At 41.6% G+C, this 16,372-nt stretch overlaps 1 protein-coding gene across 2 annotated transcripts; it reads right to left on the reverse strand.

The window, feature by feature from the left end:
* Positions 1-456: 456 nt before the first annotated feature.
* LOC114564854 (CD209 antigen-like protein D) lies at positions 457-16,166 on the reverse strand. 2 transcript variants are annotated; one of them, XM_028592472.1, is made up of 8 exons: positions 15,994-16,166; positions 7,294-7,383; positions 6,366-6,401; positions 3,542-3,610; positions 3,167-3,202; positions 1,234-1,367; positions 956-1,056; positions 457-861 (listed from the first exon to the last, which is right to left on the reverse strand). In XM_028592472.1, exons 1-8 carry the CDS (start codon positions 16,112-16,114, stop codon positions 720-722), a joined length of 729 nt encoding a protein of 242 aa, XP_028448273.1. In that variant the 5' UTR covers positions 16,115-16,166; the 3' UTR covers positions 457-719. The 2 variants fall into 2 exon arrangements, with proteins under 2 accessions (XP_028448273.1, XP_028448274.1); XM_028592473.1 differs by lacking the exons at positions 3,542-3,610; positions 6,366-6,401.
* Positions 16,167-16,372: the final 206 nt, after the last annotated feature.

The following is a 16,372-nucleotide window of genomic DNA, read 5'->3' on the forward strand; positions in this document are numbered from 1 at the left end:
GACCGCTAATTTGCATCAAACCCCTTCCATTCCGACCGCAGGCGAGATAGCGTGTGTATTCCCCCAATGCCGGTTTGTTTACATTCGATACATACCTAGGAACCTTTTGCACACACTGGTTTCTCGTAGGACCGGTCGGAGTGGGAACTACATCCAGTTCACGGAAGCAAGATTAACCCTAACCCCTTAACCCCTAACCCTAACCCTAAAAAGACTACTGTCAATGTTAGGGAGTAGGAGAGTGTTTTCTTTCTTGCTGTTGTCAAGATTCATTTATTTGTCAATTATTTTGTGATATGAATAAAATCTACATATCTGAAATGGGAAAATGTGTTTTATTAATTTTACCATTTTGTAAAGAATTTTACCATGAATGCCTGTTGTCGCTAATTTGCATCATACCTAAATTTATATCTATTCTATATGCTATAGACAAATTAACAATCTCAACTTAATTTAGCATCAGCTTGGAGCCAGAAACACACATCATTTTGTTTATATAATTGTGAATAAATTCAGGCGTCACAGGGTTAACAGGTCACTTTACTGCAGCGCAAATAACCAGGCTTCAGATTATCCCACACTGAGATGGAAATGATATTGACTTGGAAATGATTTGTCCACATGAGCATATTCAGGTTGGTTTTGTGAAGATTTAAATTGTATCAGCAATATATTTATCGTCCTTAGTTTTCTGTCTGGTGGCTTTGGTTGCAGAGTTATGGACAATCTTTCATTTCACAGATCCAGTTGAGTGGAGTGGAACAACTTAGATCATTCCAGCTGTTTTCTGAATCAAACTTCTTTATTTTCACACAGTTCTCGCTTTTCCCACCGTTGGGCTCCCCGGAATCCCAGTAGCTGAAAGAAAAGAGCTTTTATCAGAGAACACAACCCAAGAACCACAAGATAGGGATTTAGTTTGAATGGACCACATTAAACAAAATGTGTGAACCTTTCGGTCAGTGGAGTCCCATCCACCCATTTCCACTTCTCCTCTGTCTCTGAGTCAGTCAGGCCAATCCACATGAGCTTCCTAAATTTTGTTGTGAAATCCTTGTTTAAAAAAAAGAGAGTCACAAACTTTAAACAATATAACAGAATCTTTACAACATTCATGCCTATTGAACTAATTTCAATGTATCAGCCGCCGCATTGACCTTTACATTCATTCAACATTTGTATTCTTTATTCTAAACTACATCTGACACACACACACACACACACACGTACATGTTCTTCTTTGCGGTTGATAATCACCAGGTCTGCACCCTTTTGAAGACAGTAATTTCTACTCTCTTGCCAGGTTTTCCTGGTAGAAGAAATGTAGTAGAAACTACCGCTGAAATACTCCCATCCTTCTTGAGCTTAGTGAAAACAGAAAGAACCCAAATGAACAACAAAATTAAAAAAAATGGTCTTTCATTCGGACAAAAAAAGGGCAATTGGTTATTGGGGGGAGGAAATAAAAATTATTGTAAAGTCAACAAATGTAAATGTGACAGTAGTTGTCGCATGAGGCCAGTATTATGAATTATATGTGAGAAAGTGTTTACATCCACAAAGCCAATATATAAATTCTTAAAATCTATTCCACTATTACTCTTGTAGCTTGTAGACTTCTTAATTTTGGACTTATTAATGAAAGAATGAAAAAGGAAGGAAAATTTGAAATGCAGTACATTGTTTGTGATGGACTACATCTCTTGACATTTACCGCACTGATGATACTGAGAAGCACACTGTCACTGCATGAAAAGTGGGATTTTAGTGGCACTGTAGATTGTCGTGGAAGTTCAGACTGCACACAGCAATTTACAAGCAACACCCAAAACTACCATACCTAGAGATTGGCAAAGGGTACTTTCCATAAAATCATCTCTCAATGTAAATCAAACCAGCTATTAGGCTAACCAACATAAAACCATGCCAATCTCTAGGTATGGTGAAGGGTATGTGATGATGTGGGGCTATTTTAATTCCAAAGGCCAAGGGAACTTTATCAGGATGCATAGTATCCTGGATCCATGAAATAGCTGGCCTTTAAAAATAAAAATCTGCCTGCCTCTATGGGAATTTAACATAGGGGTGGACTCACTTTTGTTGCCAGCGGTTTAGACATTAATGGCTGTGTGTTGAGTTATTTTGAGGGGACAGCACATTTACACTGTTATACAAGCTGTACACTTAACACTTTACATTGTAGCAAAGGGTAATTTCTTCAGTGTTGTCCCATTAAAAGATATGATGAAATTTTTACTAAAATGTGAGGGGTGCACTCACTTTTGTGAGCTACTGTATACCATTTTACGATAACCAAATTCTAAGACGATATCTAGTCTCACATAACGATATAACAATATCAATAAACTATTGATATATTGCCCAGCCCTATCTAATACCATATGATTAGCTCTCTTACATCTGCATCAGTGATCACTAGTGAGTCTCTCGCATTGCCAGACCTATCTCCATGGCACTGTGAGCAAAAATCTGGCCCCTCCACACTAGAGTGCTGATCAGGCCACATTTTTCTGTCCAAGCCCGGCCTGCGTCCGACAAAGCAGTAACCGAACCCGGCCCGAGCCCCCCGACACAGTTAAAATAAAAAATTTTCTCATCATAATGACACATGTACGTTTGTTTGTGTGGACAGCCTGTAGGAAGGCATTCGGAAATGTCAACAGATGAGCGCATCAGCTCGCACAGGGCAACAAGCGCACGTTAATAGGCTGTTTTAAATTTAAAATGTTCAATGTGTTAACCTTTCCTGATTGTCCGAATCGGACAGATATTCAGACAGAGGTAGTCGCAATCTACTCCACACATACACTACACACAGGAAAAAACACACTCAGGGTTGTTTGCATTTCTTTAAACCAATCACAATTGTGTTGGGTGACGCTAAGCTCTGGAGGCAGCGAACGTGGCTCTGCAAAATCATCTCAGGAAGGAACTTGTTTTGGTGAAACATTTTCACCCAGCTAAAGAAAACGCAACATACAATATTAAATGAAGTTAACTGTTCACACAAAGCAGTAACGTGAGCTATTTAAATGAGCTGGATACATGGTTAAACCTCATTGGCTCTTTGGCTGTGTATCGCTGTGTGTACTTTGTCCGTGGTTAGAGTAAATAGTAAAAGTAGTTTCATCATCGTACTTACTCAAGTTGTTTCTCTTCAAGTCGTCTCTCTCTGAAACTGTCATTTTAAGAGGAGAGGTTATCATTTTTTTCAACAGTATCAGAGTAGTGGTAATTTGTTTAGTTTCATTTTGTGATGACAAACTTCTTGTATTCTCTAAGAAACAAAGAGCCAAGGCGGTGTCAGTGACACATCTGGATGTTTGCTCTATCATATGATTGCTCAAAAGCTTTAGTTTTTTAGGGATTTAATGATGCTGACTTAAAAGAACCTTTAGGACAATCATAATATTTACCAGGAACTTTCCATGTAAAATTATCACTTGCATTTGCCCATTATTAGACTACCACCCTTTTGGTTCCAAACTCTGATTATTGATTTCATCATCATACTTACTTAAGTTATTCAGCTTCCTCTTCAGGTCATCTCTCTCCTCAGTCAGGTTTTTGTAACCAGCCTCAACATCTGAAACAGAATTCCCATTGTCTGTTGCATTAATCTATAGATGACAGGGTGTTTCTTTCCTCTTCTTCATCTAATACCGTATCATTAGCTTTCTTGTTACTGCATCAGTGATCACTAGTGATCCTGAGATGATTTGTTTTTGGACCTAATCCTCTCCACGAATGTAGGAACACAGAACTGAAACTGCTGTGTCATTGAATGTTACTGCATAGTAAACAAGAAGTGTGGATTATGATGTGGCACTTTGTTACCATTCATTAAGTGATCTACACTTAATACACTTTTTTAATCTGCGTAGTAGCCAGTTGCACTTCATAGTCTAAAATGATCTGATCAATTCAAACCACCAACAGTGGATTATAATATTAATCCTAGTCTTGCATTGCCAGACCTATCTCCATGGTGCTGTGGGCAAAAATCTGGCCCCTCCACACATACACTACACACAGGAAAAAACACGGTCAGGTGTGGCTCTGCAATATAATCTCAGGAAGGAACTTGTTTTGGTGAAAAATTTGCACCCCACAAAAGAAAACGCCTCATACAGTTTTATATTAAGGTAACTGTTGACATGAAGCAGTGGCAAATCCCCACCAATCGGTCCCAAAATGTTTCAGTGAGAGAGTAAATTGCCCAGTCCATGACTGAAGAGACAGTTCACTTTAACACATAATTTACATAGTTCATTCATCTATCAATTATAGGTAGTTAGTAGCTACTTGATATTTACCTACTGGTTCTAATAAGCCCCTATGTCATCTAGCATCCTAATTTGTGCTGGACTCAAAGTTTACTGGCTGACCAATGTGACTGGTTAATTCATTAATTTCCCTTTATTCATTTTCTGGCCACTTGTGGACAGAAGACTTCTGGAACATGATAACACGCACAACCATGACTTTGTGAAGTTGTTATTGGCTGATGTGTTATCAAAACAATTTCCTTCATAGATATGCAACAGACACAGAGCAGCATTAACATTGATTTAGAGTAATGTATCTGTCCACATGATGAATCAAAGTCACTGTTATCCACTCTTCTTTTAGCTTTTTCTGCTCCTGTTTGTCACTTAAAGGTACAATATGTAACATTTCTGCTTTAAAATGTCAAAAAACGACCAAACCTATGTTATATATTTTTATGAGTTGTGTTCTTACACTATCCTAAATGTTTCCACCAAATGTCAAACCCAGAGAAATCGGTTATTTTATTTTCAGACACGGGACGTTTCCTTTAGTCGCCCGTCAGTGGCGTCATATAACCTTTCACCCTCCAGTTACTCTAACTTCCGTCAGAACACTGGCACCCAGATGATACGTTCAGGAGTAATTGTAAATCATACAATGTCACAGAAAAAAAATACTTGTAACCACTGCTTTTTTTTTTGCCATACAGCATCATTTTGTGATTAATTACATCCCACTTTTTATCACAGTAATACAACAGAGACCTTATTTATTTTGAAAGTTCAATATCAATACCAGCTTAACGTTACTACAATGTGCTGTTTGACAAGTAGCTAGCTAACGTTGATGCTAATGCTTTGTGGGCAACATTATGAGGTTACAACATCGTTCAACACGCTATTAAAGTTATTTTTAGTATGACTGTTTCGACCACAGATAACAGGACTGGGCTAACCCACGCCGGTCTGTCTGCCTCACTCCCCCGGCGCAGAGAGACTCAGTCGGGATGACAGCTGACAACAGCCCCGGGACATATATCTAGCTAGTTATCGTTAGCCCCCAGTCAGCTATCAGCCAGCTACTTTCATTACAGCACCCCCCCCGGCCAGAACTTATTTCCAGTGCCTGGTGCTTTCGACGCTAACGGCAGTTTAATTAAACGTCGGGAAACAGACCATATCCGACCCAGCACCGAGTCACAACAGCGGCCATCCATAGCGTTAGCTAGCTACATCTCCGTAGCGCTACCGGTTTATGTGCCGAAAATCACCTCCCTGCAGAATTTCTCCCCCCTTCGCGTTTAGCTGTCTTCACGGTTAGCTAAATTAACCCGACAAAAGGTGGGTTAAGCACCAAAACGAAAAGCTAAGATTACTGAAAAGTGAAGGGGAGATAATTCCGGGCAGCCTGCTGTGCTGCTGCACAACAGGCATTGAACGTCCTTGCTATCGCGGAGATTCCCCCGGCAATCCCCACCCACACCAGTCTCTCAGCCTCGTTAGGTAGCTTGCTAGCGTTACAACAAACCCCGTCCGCCCCGATGTTGAAACCATCCAAAAGGTGACGTGAAATATTTTGTGTTTTAGCTGCTGGCTACTGTTAGCTTGCTGGCTCACGAGCTAACTGGTCCAATTGCTACAAATAAAAATCTAATCAAGAAAAACGCAATTATGTTGGGGAAACTGCAGCTATTTTATTAGAATAACATGAATACAAGTAACATGAGTAAACTCGTCCGTGAACTGATGCATTCTAACCGGCAGCAAAAACTCCCATAATTCCACGCAACTTCGCAACGTCATCAAAAGTCCAGTTTTACCGTCCATTGTTTTGGTTGAGAGACCCCTAGCGGCAGAAAGTTACATATTGTACGTTTAAGTGTTCTGCCTGAGAAAGTGCAAATTTTCACAAATTAAATCATCTCGTCAGTCCTTAATGACAGGATTTAACTGGGATATTTCACATTATATTTAACACGCGTAATACCTATATTTACCTTGCTTGGACTTACTGTACACCCCTTAAGATCTAAACCCTGATTATTTGAGTAGTTTTATCATCGTACTTACCAAAGTTGGTTCTCTTAAACTCGTCTCTCTCTGAAACTGTCATTATGAGAGAAGAGGTTATCATTATTTTCAACAGAATTAGATTAAAGGTGCTCTAAGTGATGCGTTTTTTAGGCTACAACATTTTTTGTCACATACAGCAAACATCTCCTCACTATATGCTAGCTGCCTGTCCCTGAACACACTGCAAAAAAAACTTGGTCTCTGTAGACAGCCCAGGCTCCACAAACGGCAACAAAAACAAACTGCGTCAACCTGCCCCACAAACCATAACAAACAGTGTTCCAGCCAATAACCGACAAGGAGGAGATGGTTGAGTCATGAATACGCGTTGTGGAAGTAGCCTACGTGCTAACACTGGTGCAGTGATGGCTCAACCCGTTCCTTCTTGTTGGTTGTTTTGTAATTTGTTTTGTTTAACTTTGGGAAGACAAACTTCTTGTATTTGCTAAGAAACAAAGAGCCAAGGTGGTGTCAATGACACATCTAGATGTTGGCTGTGTCATATCAGGGACCACAGACTTTAGTGTTTAAGGGCTTTTTCATTTTAACAGCCAAGAACACAAAGCAGGAACTCCAAACAATGCCTGATCTTCTTCTACAGTGTCACAAACAACTTTAATATTTTGTTACTTAATGTTGCTGACTTGGAAAGAAACTTTAAGACAATGGTATTTAACTAGGAACTTTACAGGTACATTGGCCCAATATTGGACTCGATCAGTCTCTCTTCAGTTGGATTATGCAACTAAAGAGATCAATAAATGTAAAACAAAATTTCCAAGATGGCTTTCTTGAATAAATTCTAGTAAATTACTGTTCAGGTCATATTGTCCAACCCACAGTGATAATAATGAGGTGGTTTCCTTTTTAACTTTCCTGTTACAGAAGTGAGTTGCTAAATTACTAACAAATTCAGAATACTCACGGAGAGAAATAAGAAGGAAAATGATGAGCGCAGCTTGTAGCATACACAGGAGTCCAAGGATCACAGCAGCCAGCCTGTACCGTTTTATACCTGTATGTAGAAAACACACACACACACACATACACATACACACACAAGTCTCTAAACATCTCATTAACTAGCGCAGTGCCTGTTTGGAACGGGCAATTACTTGGCCTGTGGTATTGCTGCTCGTAGAATTCATCAAAAACAAATTGTACCCCAAAATTACTTACAGAAGGACCCCAAACCACTTAATACTACTGACTTACAGTGTAAGCTACTTTTACAGTAGCATCAGAGTAAGACATTGTACTACTACACTCACCTAAAGGATTATTAGGAACACCTGTAAGATTTCTTGTTAATGCAATTATCTAATCAACACGGCAGCTGCTTCAATACATTTAGGGGTGTTGTCCAGGTCTAGACAATCTCCTGAACTCCAAACTGAATGTCAGAATGGGAAAGAGAGGTGATCTAACACTGCATGAAAAGTGGGATTTTCGTCAGTATGCGGCATTGTAGATTGTCGTGGAACTTCAGGTTTACGACTGTACACGGCAATTTACAGGCAACACCGAAAACTGCCGTGAATTGTCGGAAATTGACGTGGGCCTTGCTTGGCAGTTGTCCCCCCATGACCCCCCCCTCCCTCTAATTCTAGGGGAGGCCTTAACATGTAAATGAAAATGCTGTGAGCTATACAAATGCAAATCAGGGTAGCAGCAGGGGGAGTTTTACCCCAGGTGACATTTTTCTAAAAGGTATTAACTTAATTTTAAGAAAATCTCTTAAAATAGATCAGGCTCAGTATAGCCTAATTATAGACTCTTACATTTTAGCTTGAATTGATTTATTAAATGAAAGTAGGCCTATGATGAGTTACTGTGTATGTCATTAGCAATGGCCAATGATATGTAAAAAAGATACACAAAAAAATGTGTTAGTTTTAATCTGCATTCCATGATTCATTCACAGTCTCCCAGATGTCAACCACTGTACATAGTGACATGACTACAGTGACCTTTCTTTGGTCTTGCTCATCCAAGATTGTCTGGTGGAATGGAGACAGAGGCACCACTGTACAGTTTCCTAAGAAGTCTTTCTGTGACACCAAAACACTGTGCTTCACATAAAGTATATCAGCTTTTTCATTGCATGACAAAGTCCCAAACATTTGTCTGCTTAAAATACTGGCAAATTCAGCACCATATTCCATGTCCATGGCATGCCGGCTCTGCTGAAATGGCCTCATAATCTGGACTTCAATTGTCCTATGGTTATTTAAACTTTCCCAGTATTCCATTAAAACTCACTGTAATTCACTTCCACACCAGTGTGTGTGCTGGGACTTACCATCTGTGATGTGCTGACGTTGACGGTAAGCGTGTTGTCTTACTTCCGGTGTTCCCGTCTCATGGACGCTAGTTTGCTGCTACAGCAAAAACTTACTCAACTCTGCTTTGTTGTTTAATTTAGCGACTATTTGCCTGGTTTGCACTTAAACTACACCAGTTATACTCAAGCACTTATAGTTCTCTTCTCTTACAGCGACTGCCTCGCTAATCTCACAATTGTTAAAACGCTATTAGCTACTTTAGCTTAGCCATTAGCCAGTGCTAATTCCTCTCCCTCTCCTGCTCTCTCTTGCTCTGCGTTTCAAATGTTTAGCTATTCCTCTGCCTCCTTTGGTGATAACGATACATGTAATAAATTTAGTTTATTCACTGCTCTGGAGGCGAGGCGCTGTAATGGCGACAGGCAGCAGAGTGCAGAGTGAGAGTGTTGTCTTTAATGTTTGACCTGGTTTTAGCGTCCCTACTTACATGGATTTTTAACTGATCTGCGTGTGACGGTCATAACAATGACTCACCTCAGTTTGATGGGAGGTTTTATCCTTTTTATGCTCTTATGTAAACTTTTGGGCGTACTCTGCGAACAAAAGGAGTCCCCCCAATATACCCGTGAGTTTCTCCTGTTCCTGCGTAACTCCGATGCGGGAATTGAGAACTCCCAGGCGGCTCTTCCACCTGAGATCATCCGGTCGGCAGCCCCGCAGAGAACCGGAGTTGGGCACCCAGGACAGGAGTGAGGAAAAGGGAGAGACGCGGCGGTGTACAGCAAAGATTGAAGCGACAAGGCCATCGTCGGATACCCCTTCCTTCAATTATCCTCGCCAATGTCTAGTCCCTTTGAAATAAAGTGGACGAGCTTCAGGCAAAAGTAAAGTTCCTTCCAGAATACAGATCCGCCTGTCTCCTCGCCTTGACAGAGACGTGGCTCAAAGATCAGGATCCACTCGCTGATTTTGAGTTGGACTGTTTTGGGGAACCTGTCCGTCTTGAAAGAGACTCCACAGTGACGGGAAAATCAATTGTTGGAGGCTTATGTCTTTATATAAACAAGAAATGGTGGAATACGGTGATTGTCAGAGAAAAACTGTGTACTCCTAATATCGAGCTTTTATCTGTATCTCTACGCCCCTTTTATCTGCCCAGGGAATTCCCACAGATATTTGTAACACTTGTTTATATTCACCCGAAGGCTAATGCCGACCTAGCGACTCGGGCGATGGTGAAGTGCGTGCAGCGGCTTCAGGGGATTTCACCTGAAGCACCAAACTTCGTCAACTTCTGTGTAATTTTTATCAATATGTCACCTGTGCAACACGGCGGACCAAAAAGCTGGACCTTTGTTATGGATCCGTCAAAGGTGCTTATACATTCTACAGCAGAGCTCCACTTGGCATGTCCGATCACAACTCTGTTTATTTGGTTCCGTCCTACAAAGCGGTACTGAAGAGAAACAAGCCGGAATGAAAGTTGGTTCCGGTTTGGTCAGAGGACTCTATCCAGTGTCTACAGGAATGCTACTGCTGTACTGATTGGGATCTATTTAAAAATGAGTGTAAGGACATTGATGAGCTTACAGAGACTGTTTCTGCATACATCACCTTTTGTGAGGAGTTAGTCATTCATAAAAAACTCATTTCGATATATCCAAATAATAAATCTAGGGTCTCCAAATCTGTAAAAAGCATAATTAATCAACGAAATATTAGCTACAACCAAGGTCACATGACTCAATATAGAGTATTTCAAAAACAAGCTAAAAAGGAACTTAAGCTTGCTAAACTTAACTATAAGGACAAAGTTGAGAACATGTTAAGCACAAGCAACTCACATCCTGCATGGGAGGGTGTGAAAGCCATGATGGGGATGCAGTCTAAGAAAGGGCCGATTTCCCTCAATGGCATGTCAGACCTTGCCCTCTCAACCTGACCTGAACACTTTCTATAATCGTTTTTTTTCAAAATGTCCTTACATCTCCACACCGTTCCTAATCTTTGGAAAGACTCAATTATTGTTCCGGTGCCTAAAAATAAGACTCCAGAGTCTTTAATGACTTTAGGCCTGTGGCACTCACGTCCCTCGTTATGAAGACGTTAGAGAAGATTGTGAAAGATGAACTATTGAACTCTGTACAGGATCTACTAGACCCTCTTCAATTTGCCTACAGACCGAAACGGGGAGTGGAAGATGCAACATGTACTCTTTTTAACCTGATCTATACCCATCTTGAGGGTGCAAAGAGCTTTGTGCGGCTGCTTTTTATCGATTTTTCTTCAGCTTTTAATTGCATTCAACCACATATTTTGGCAGGGATCTTAAAGAATACTTTTAATATTGATCACAGTCTTATTTGTTGGCTGATGGACTTTTTAACTGACAGGTCACAACGCGTGAGAGTGAATAGCATCTTATCCGATGTTCTCTTTTCCTCCACCGGTTCCCCCCAGGGCTGCGTCCTCTCCGCAATCTTATTTATTTTATATACAAATGCATGCCAAAGCCAGCACGCCAGGCGTCACATCATTAAGTTCGCTGACGACTCGGTAATAGTGTCACTGCTGACTCACAACGACCCTGAGTATGGCGCTACTTTAAATGATTTTACAGCGTGGTGCAAGTCATCTTTTATGAACATCAACGCGGCAAAAACTAAAGAAATGCTGATCGACTTTAGGAAGAATCCCCCGACCCTTATTAACGATCAAGCTATCGAAGTAGTGAAGCAATACAAATACCTCGGTATTATAATAGACGACAAACTCACCTTCGAGCCTCAGGTTGACGCTGTCTGTAAAAAAGCACACCTCCATCGATATTGTCTGTTGTCTGTATGGCTAATGTGTTGTTTATGTTGCACCTTATTTGCTTAACGAATTGCCCCTCGGGGATAATAAAGACTCCTTGACCTTGACCTTGAGGCTTAGTGAGTTATGGCGCTTTTCCATTACATGGTACCTACTCGCCTCGCCTCGACTCTACTCGCCTTTTTTGGTTTTCCATTACGGAAAAAAGTACCTGGTACCTGCTAACGGGTACTTTTTTAGTACCTGCTCAGTCGAGGTTCCAAGCGAGGCTGAGAGAAAGAAAGCGAGTGGCGACTCTAGAGTCATATATATGTGACCACGGTGGGAAATCTGGAGCAGTAAACGTTAACTATCTCTTTGATATCATGTTGTTTACGGAGACGGAGAACCAGGAAATGCGTCTGGGATATGTCAATGGGAAAAGCAAGGCCACGCCCACGGCAGTCGCTATGACGACCAGCCACGCTGAGGCGATACTAAAATCTGCAATGGAAAACGGACGCACAGCGAGTCAAGGCAAGTAGAGTCGAGTAGAGTCGAGGCGAGTCGAGCAGGTACCATGTAATGGAAAAACGCCATTAGAGGCACGACTCCGCACCATGAAATCAAAATTGTATGCTTCCGTAGCTAGCCAGCGCCCCGTAGCTAGTGCGGGACAACATACTGTAGCTTCTGTTAGCAGTCCCCCGGCAGACCCCGAGCAGCCAGGCGAAAGAAGCGTAGCGCTAGCTCTAAACCCGGGGAGTGCACATGACGGCGGTCACTCTAAACCGGAGCGTCTTCGCCTCTCTAACACTTTCTCCCTACTCAGTGATACACCTGCTGAGAAGACAGCTCTGGTTATTGGGAGCTCTGTATTGCGAAACGTGAGGTTAGGGGCTCCGAGAAAAGCAGCTGCGGTCGTGTGCGTCCCTGGGGCCAGAGCGGGCGATATAGAATCCTATCTAAAGCTGCTGGCTGAAAATAAAAATAACTGTAAATACAATAAGATCATAATTCACGTATGTGGTAACGATACCCAATTACACAAATCGGAGATCACTTAAATGAATGTTAAGTCACTTTGTGCATATGCAAAGACAATGTCGGACACAGTAGTTTTCTCTGGACCCCTGCAAAACCTGATCAGCGATGACATGTACAGCCGTACGTCATCCTTCCACCGCTGGTTGTCGGAGTGGTGCCCAGCTAATGATGTGGGCTACATAAATAACTGGGGGGCGTTCTGGGGAAAGCCTGGCCTGATTAGGAGAGACAGCATTCATCCCACTCTGGACGGAGACGCTCTCATATCAAAAAATCTGACCAAGTCTATTTTCGGTCATAAACCATGACAACCCAAATTTGATATTAGTAAACACAGGTGCAGTGCTACGCGCTCCTCTGTGCTTCCGTTAGAGCAGTCGCCCACTCATAGTCTAATAAGCACGGTGTCCGTCCCCCGGCTCAGATCGGTTAAATCAAAAGGTTAACAAAAGCTGCGCTATACTTAACAACCTAATTGGAATTAAAACAACCACTGCAATGATAGAACAAAATAGGAAAATTAGATGTGGACTATTAAATATTAGATCTCTGTCTTCTAAAGCAGTATTAGTAAACGATTTGATATCAGATAATAAAATTGATTTATTCTGTCTTACTGAAACCTGGCTGGGCCATGAAGAATATGTTAGTCTAAATGAAGCCACTCCTCCCAGTCATATTAATACTCAAATTCCTAGAGGCTCAGGCCGAGGAGGGGGAGTTGCAGCCATCTTTGATTCAAGCCTGTTAATTAATTAATCCTAAACCTAAACTAAATTATAACTCGTTTGAAAGCCTTGTTCTTAATCTTCAACATCCAACACGGAAAACATTACAGCCAATTATATTCGTTGTTATTTACAGGGCTCCAGGTCCGTATTCTGAATTTTTATCTGAATTCTCTGAGTTTTTATCATGCGTAGTCCTTAAATCAGACAAAGTACTTATGATTTTAATATCCATGTGGACGTTGACAGCAATAGCCTTAGTACTGCTTTCAACTCACTACTAGATTCAATTGGTTTAAGTCAGAGTGTGTATAAGGCCACTCACCGTTTTAACCACACCCTCGACCTTGTGCTGGCATATGGCATGAAAATTGAAGATGTAATAGTATTTCCGCAGAATCCTTTATTATCAGACCATTTCTTAATAACTTTCGAATTTTTACTACCAAACTATACGAAATTAGATAAAAGCTTCTACACTAGATGCCTAACTGACAGTGCTATAGCTACATTTAAAGAAGATATTCCAACAGCATTTAACTCAATTTTGTGCCTTAATATAACAGAGAACCTTTATGTTAACTTTAGTCCCTCCCAAATAGATAATTTTGTAGACTGTGCTACGGCCTGCCTACGGACGACTTTAGACTCAACAACCAACCGGTCATTGAGGTCTTCAAATCAACTGGTTTTAGAAGTCCCAAGGTCAAGGTATAAATGATGGGGTGATCGGCTTTCGCAGTTACTGCTCTGGAACAAGTTACTCCCTGACATTTGCACTATTACAGATGTAGCTCTTTTTCGATCCAAACTCAAAACTTATTTATTTAGAATGGCTTTTAGTATGTAGTAGTGGTGTTACAATTCCTCCTCCTGTTTCTATGTAACGTTTTCTGATTTGTTGTTGTTTTCTATGTTTTATTCTTTCTCATGTTTTTTATTCTTGGTTCTTGATGTAAAGCACTTTGGATAAATGCCGGTTGCTGTAAAATGCTATATAAATAAATGTTGATCAATTGATTGATTGAACATTATCATCATTCATGTCTTAGGACGCTACCAATGAAAAGTCGAAAATTAGAATGGAAGTACAGAACAGAACTGATGGTGGTGGCCCCTGCACCACTGCTCAGGAAAATTGGAGACCTGGCACTGGTTGTGGATGGCTGCTCCATTTCCCCATCTGCTGCAACCTGGGCATCATCCTGGACTCCACTCTCTCCTTTCGGTCCCACATAAAAAAAATTACTAATTCCACCTTCTACCACCTCAGAAACCTCTCAAGACTCCGGCCTTCACTCACACATTCAGTAACTGAGACACTCATCCATGCCTTCATCACCTCCCATCTGGACTACTGCAATGGTGTCCTGTCTGGACTGCCCACCAAGGCCCTAAGCAGACTCCAGTATGTCCAGAACTCTGCTGCCAGGGTTCTAACCCACGCTAAGCCCTAGCAGCATATCACTCCCATCCTCCAACAGCTCCACTGGTTGACAGTCAAGTCACGCATCAACTACAAGATCCTCCTGCTCACCTACAAATCTCTCCATGGTCTCTCACCACAATACCTTGTCACGTTCCCTGCGGTCCTCTGACAAGGACCTGCTGGACACCCCCCGCACCAGGTTGCTCCCACACTCTGGAACAGTCTACCACTCCACTGCTCTGCCCCATCCCTGTTCAAAAAGCACCTCAACACATTTCTTTTCACTAAGTCCTTTGACCCCTAACCCCCCTCCCCCCCTATTTGGCGCTATATAAGTCCAAGTTGTTATTATTATAACTTTGTAGCTTGTTTCGCTGATAACTAGGGATGCACCGAACCCAGAGTTCGGTTCGGAATTCGGCCGAACTTTGGGCTTTTTGACGGAGTTCGGGTACTGCCGAACGTTAGAATTTTTTTTTCAATTTTCAATCGAACGTTCCATTGCAAACAAAACTGACACGCACCCATGACAGAGCTGCAGCTCCGCCATCTTGGACTGAACTATCTTGTTACTTCACTACTCTTTGTAGAGTTACGTGGTTGACATAATGACGTAGTTGGAGCTAGACGGAAAAAGTGAAAAGTGAAAAAAAGTGTTGTTTGGCAGTACTTTCAGTCAAAAGAAGGCCATTCAAGTCGAGCTACATGAAACATCCGAAAGAATACGAGTTGTGCTTGAAGGAATCTCCAGACAGCAGGCAAAATGCAACAACATCAGGTACGGCAAAGGAAGGACAGCCACAGCTAAAAACTGGTGTTAACCAGACAGTGCCTCTCCCGGGCTGTCAGCTGTTCTCTCTGGAAATGAGTCTTCCTATAGCGGGAGTGGAGCGACCGAACGGCCGGCTGCTGCTCGTTAGCTAACGGTAGCTTTCTAATTTCACCCACCCAACATGCCTTCGTCATACACTGGTTAGCGAAAGTTTGCAAAACAAAATTGTCACTCATCTGGCGATAGCGATGTACTTTCCTATGATGTGAATAGAGCGTGGGGGTAGCCTACTTTATGGGATTATAAATCTAAAAGGATAATCATTTGGATATTGGTTGGATCTTGAGATTAACATAGGCCTTGTCAAAACGGTGGGTAGCCTTTACTTGGATTATAACATATAGTAGTTGCTGTTGATAGTCTACCTATACCTATCTAGCCACTACTTCCCAGGCATTAATATTTTTCCTATATGTGATCCTTCTGGGGCTCCGTAGATTACTGTTAACATTGTTGCATTTTAAAACTGAAACTTATAATGGTGAAACCATAGGAATTTCTTTCTCACCAGACTCTGCAGCAGCCACTTTCCTGTCTTCATCAGAGCGGATCTTTGATTCAACACTCCTGGCTGAGGGATCAGGGACATTTGCATATAAACTATCCTCTTCATGGCACATCATCTCCATATTTTAGCCACTGGAGAGTGATGAAGGTGTTGATCGAAGTGTTTTCTTTAAATGATGCTGATCTCTGATCAGATTCTTCTTTTGTTCCTCTCCAACACGGTCTCTCTCTCTCTCTCTCTCTTTCTTCCTCATTTTTTCAGTTCCTGTATTACTCTACTTATAACTTGAAGTTTTGACTGCCAGGGGCGGGGCTAGAAGGGGCACGGGTTGGCACCGGCCCTCCCTGAAATAATTTTGAATCATTTTCTTCATTGGGTG

Source organism: Perca flavescens, chromosome 12 (assembly GCF_004354835.1).
Source record: "Perca flavescens isolate YP-PL-M2 chromosome 12, PFLA_1.0, whole genome shotgun sequence".
Taxonomy (NCBI): Eukaryota; Metazoa; Chordata; class Actinopteri; order Perciformes; family Percidae; genus Perca; species Perca flavescens.

Coding starts and splice junctions, on each gene's coding strand:
- LOC114564854 (XM_028592472.1), bottom strand. CDS start 16,114: ATGGAGATGATGTGCCATGAAGAGGATAGTTTATATGCAAATGTCCCT. Junction 7,384..15,993: donor AGTGGCTGCTGCAGAGTCTG/GTGAGAAAGAAA, acceptor TTCTACATACAG/GTATAAAACGGTACAGGCTG. Junction 862..955: donor GGGACTCCACTGACCGAAAG/GTTCACACATTT, acceptor CTTTTCTTTCAG/CTACTGGGATTCCGGGGAGC.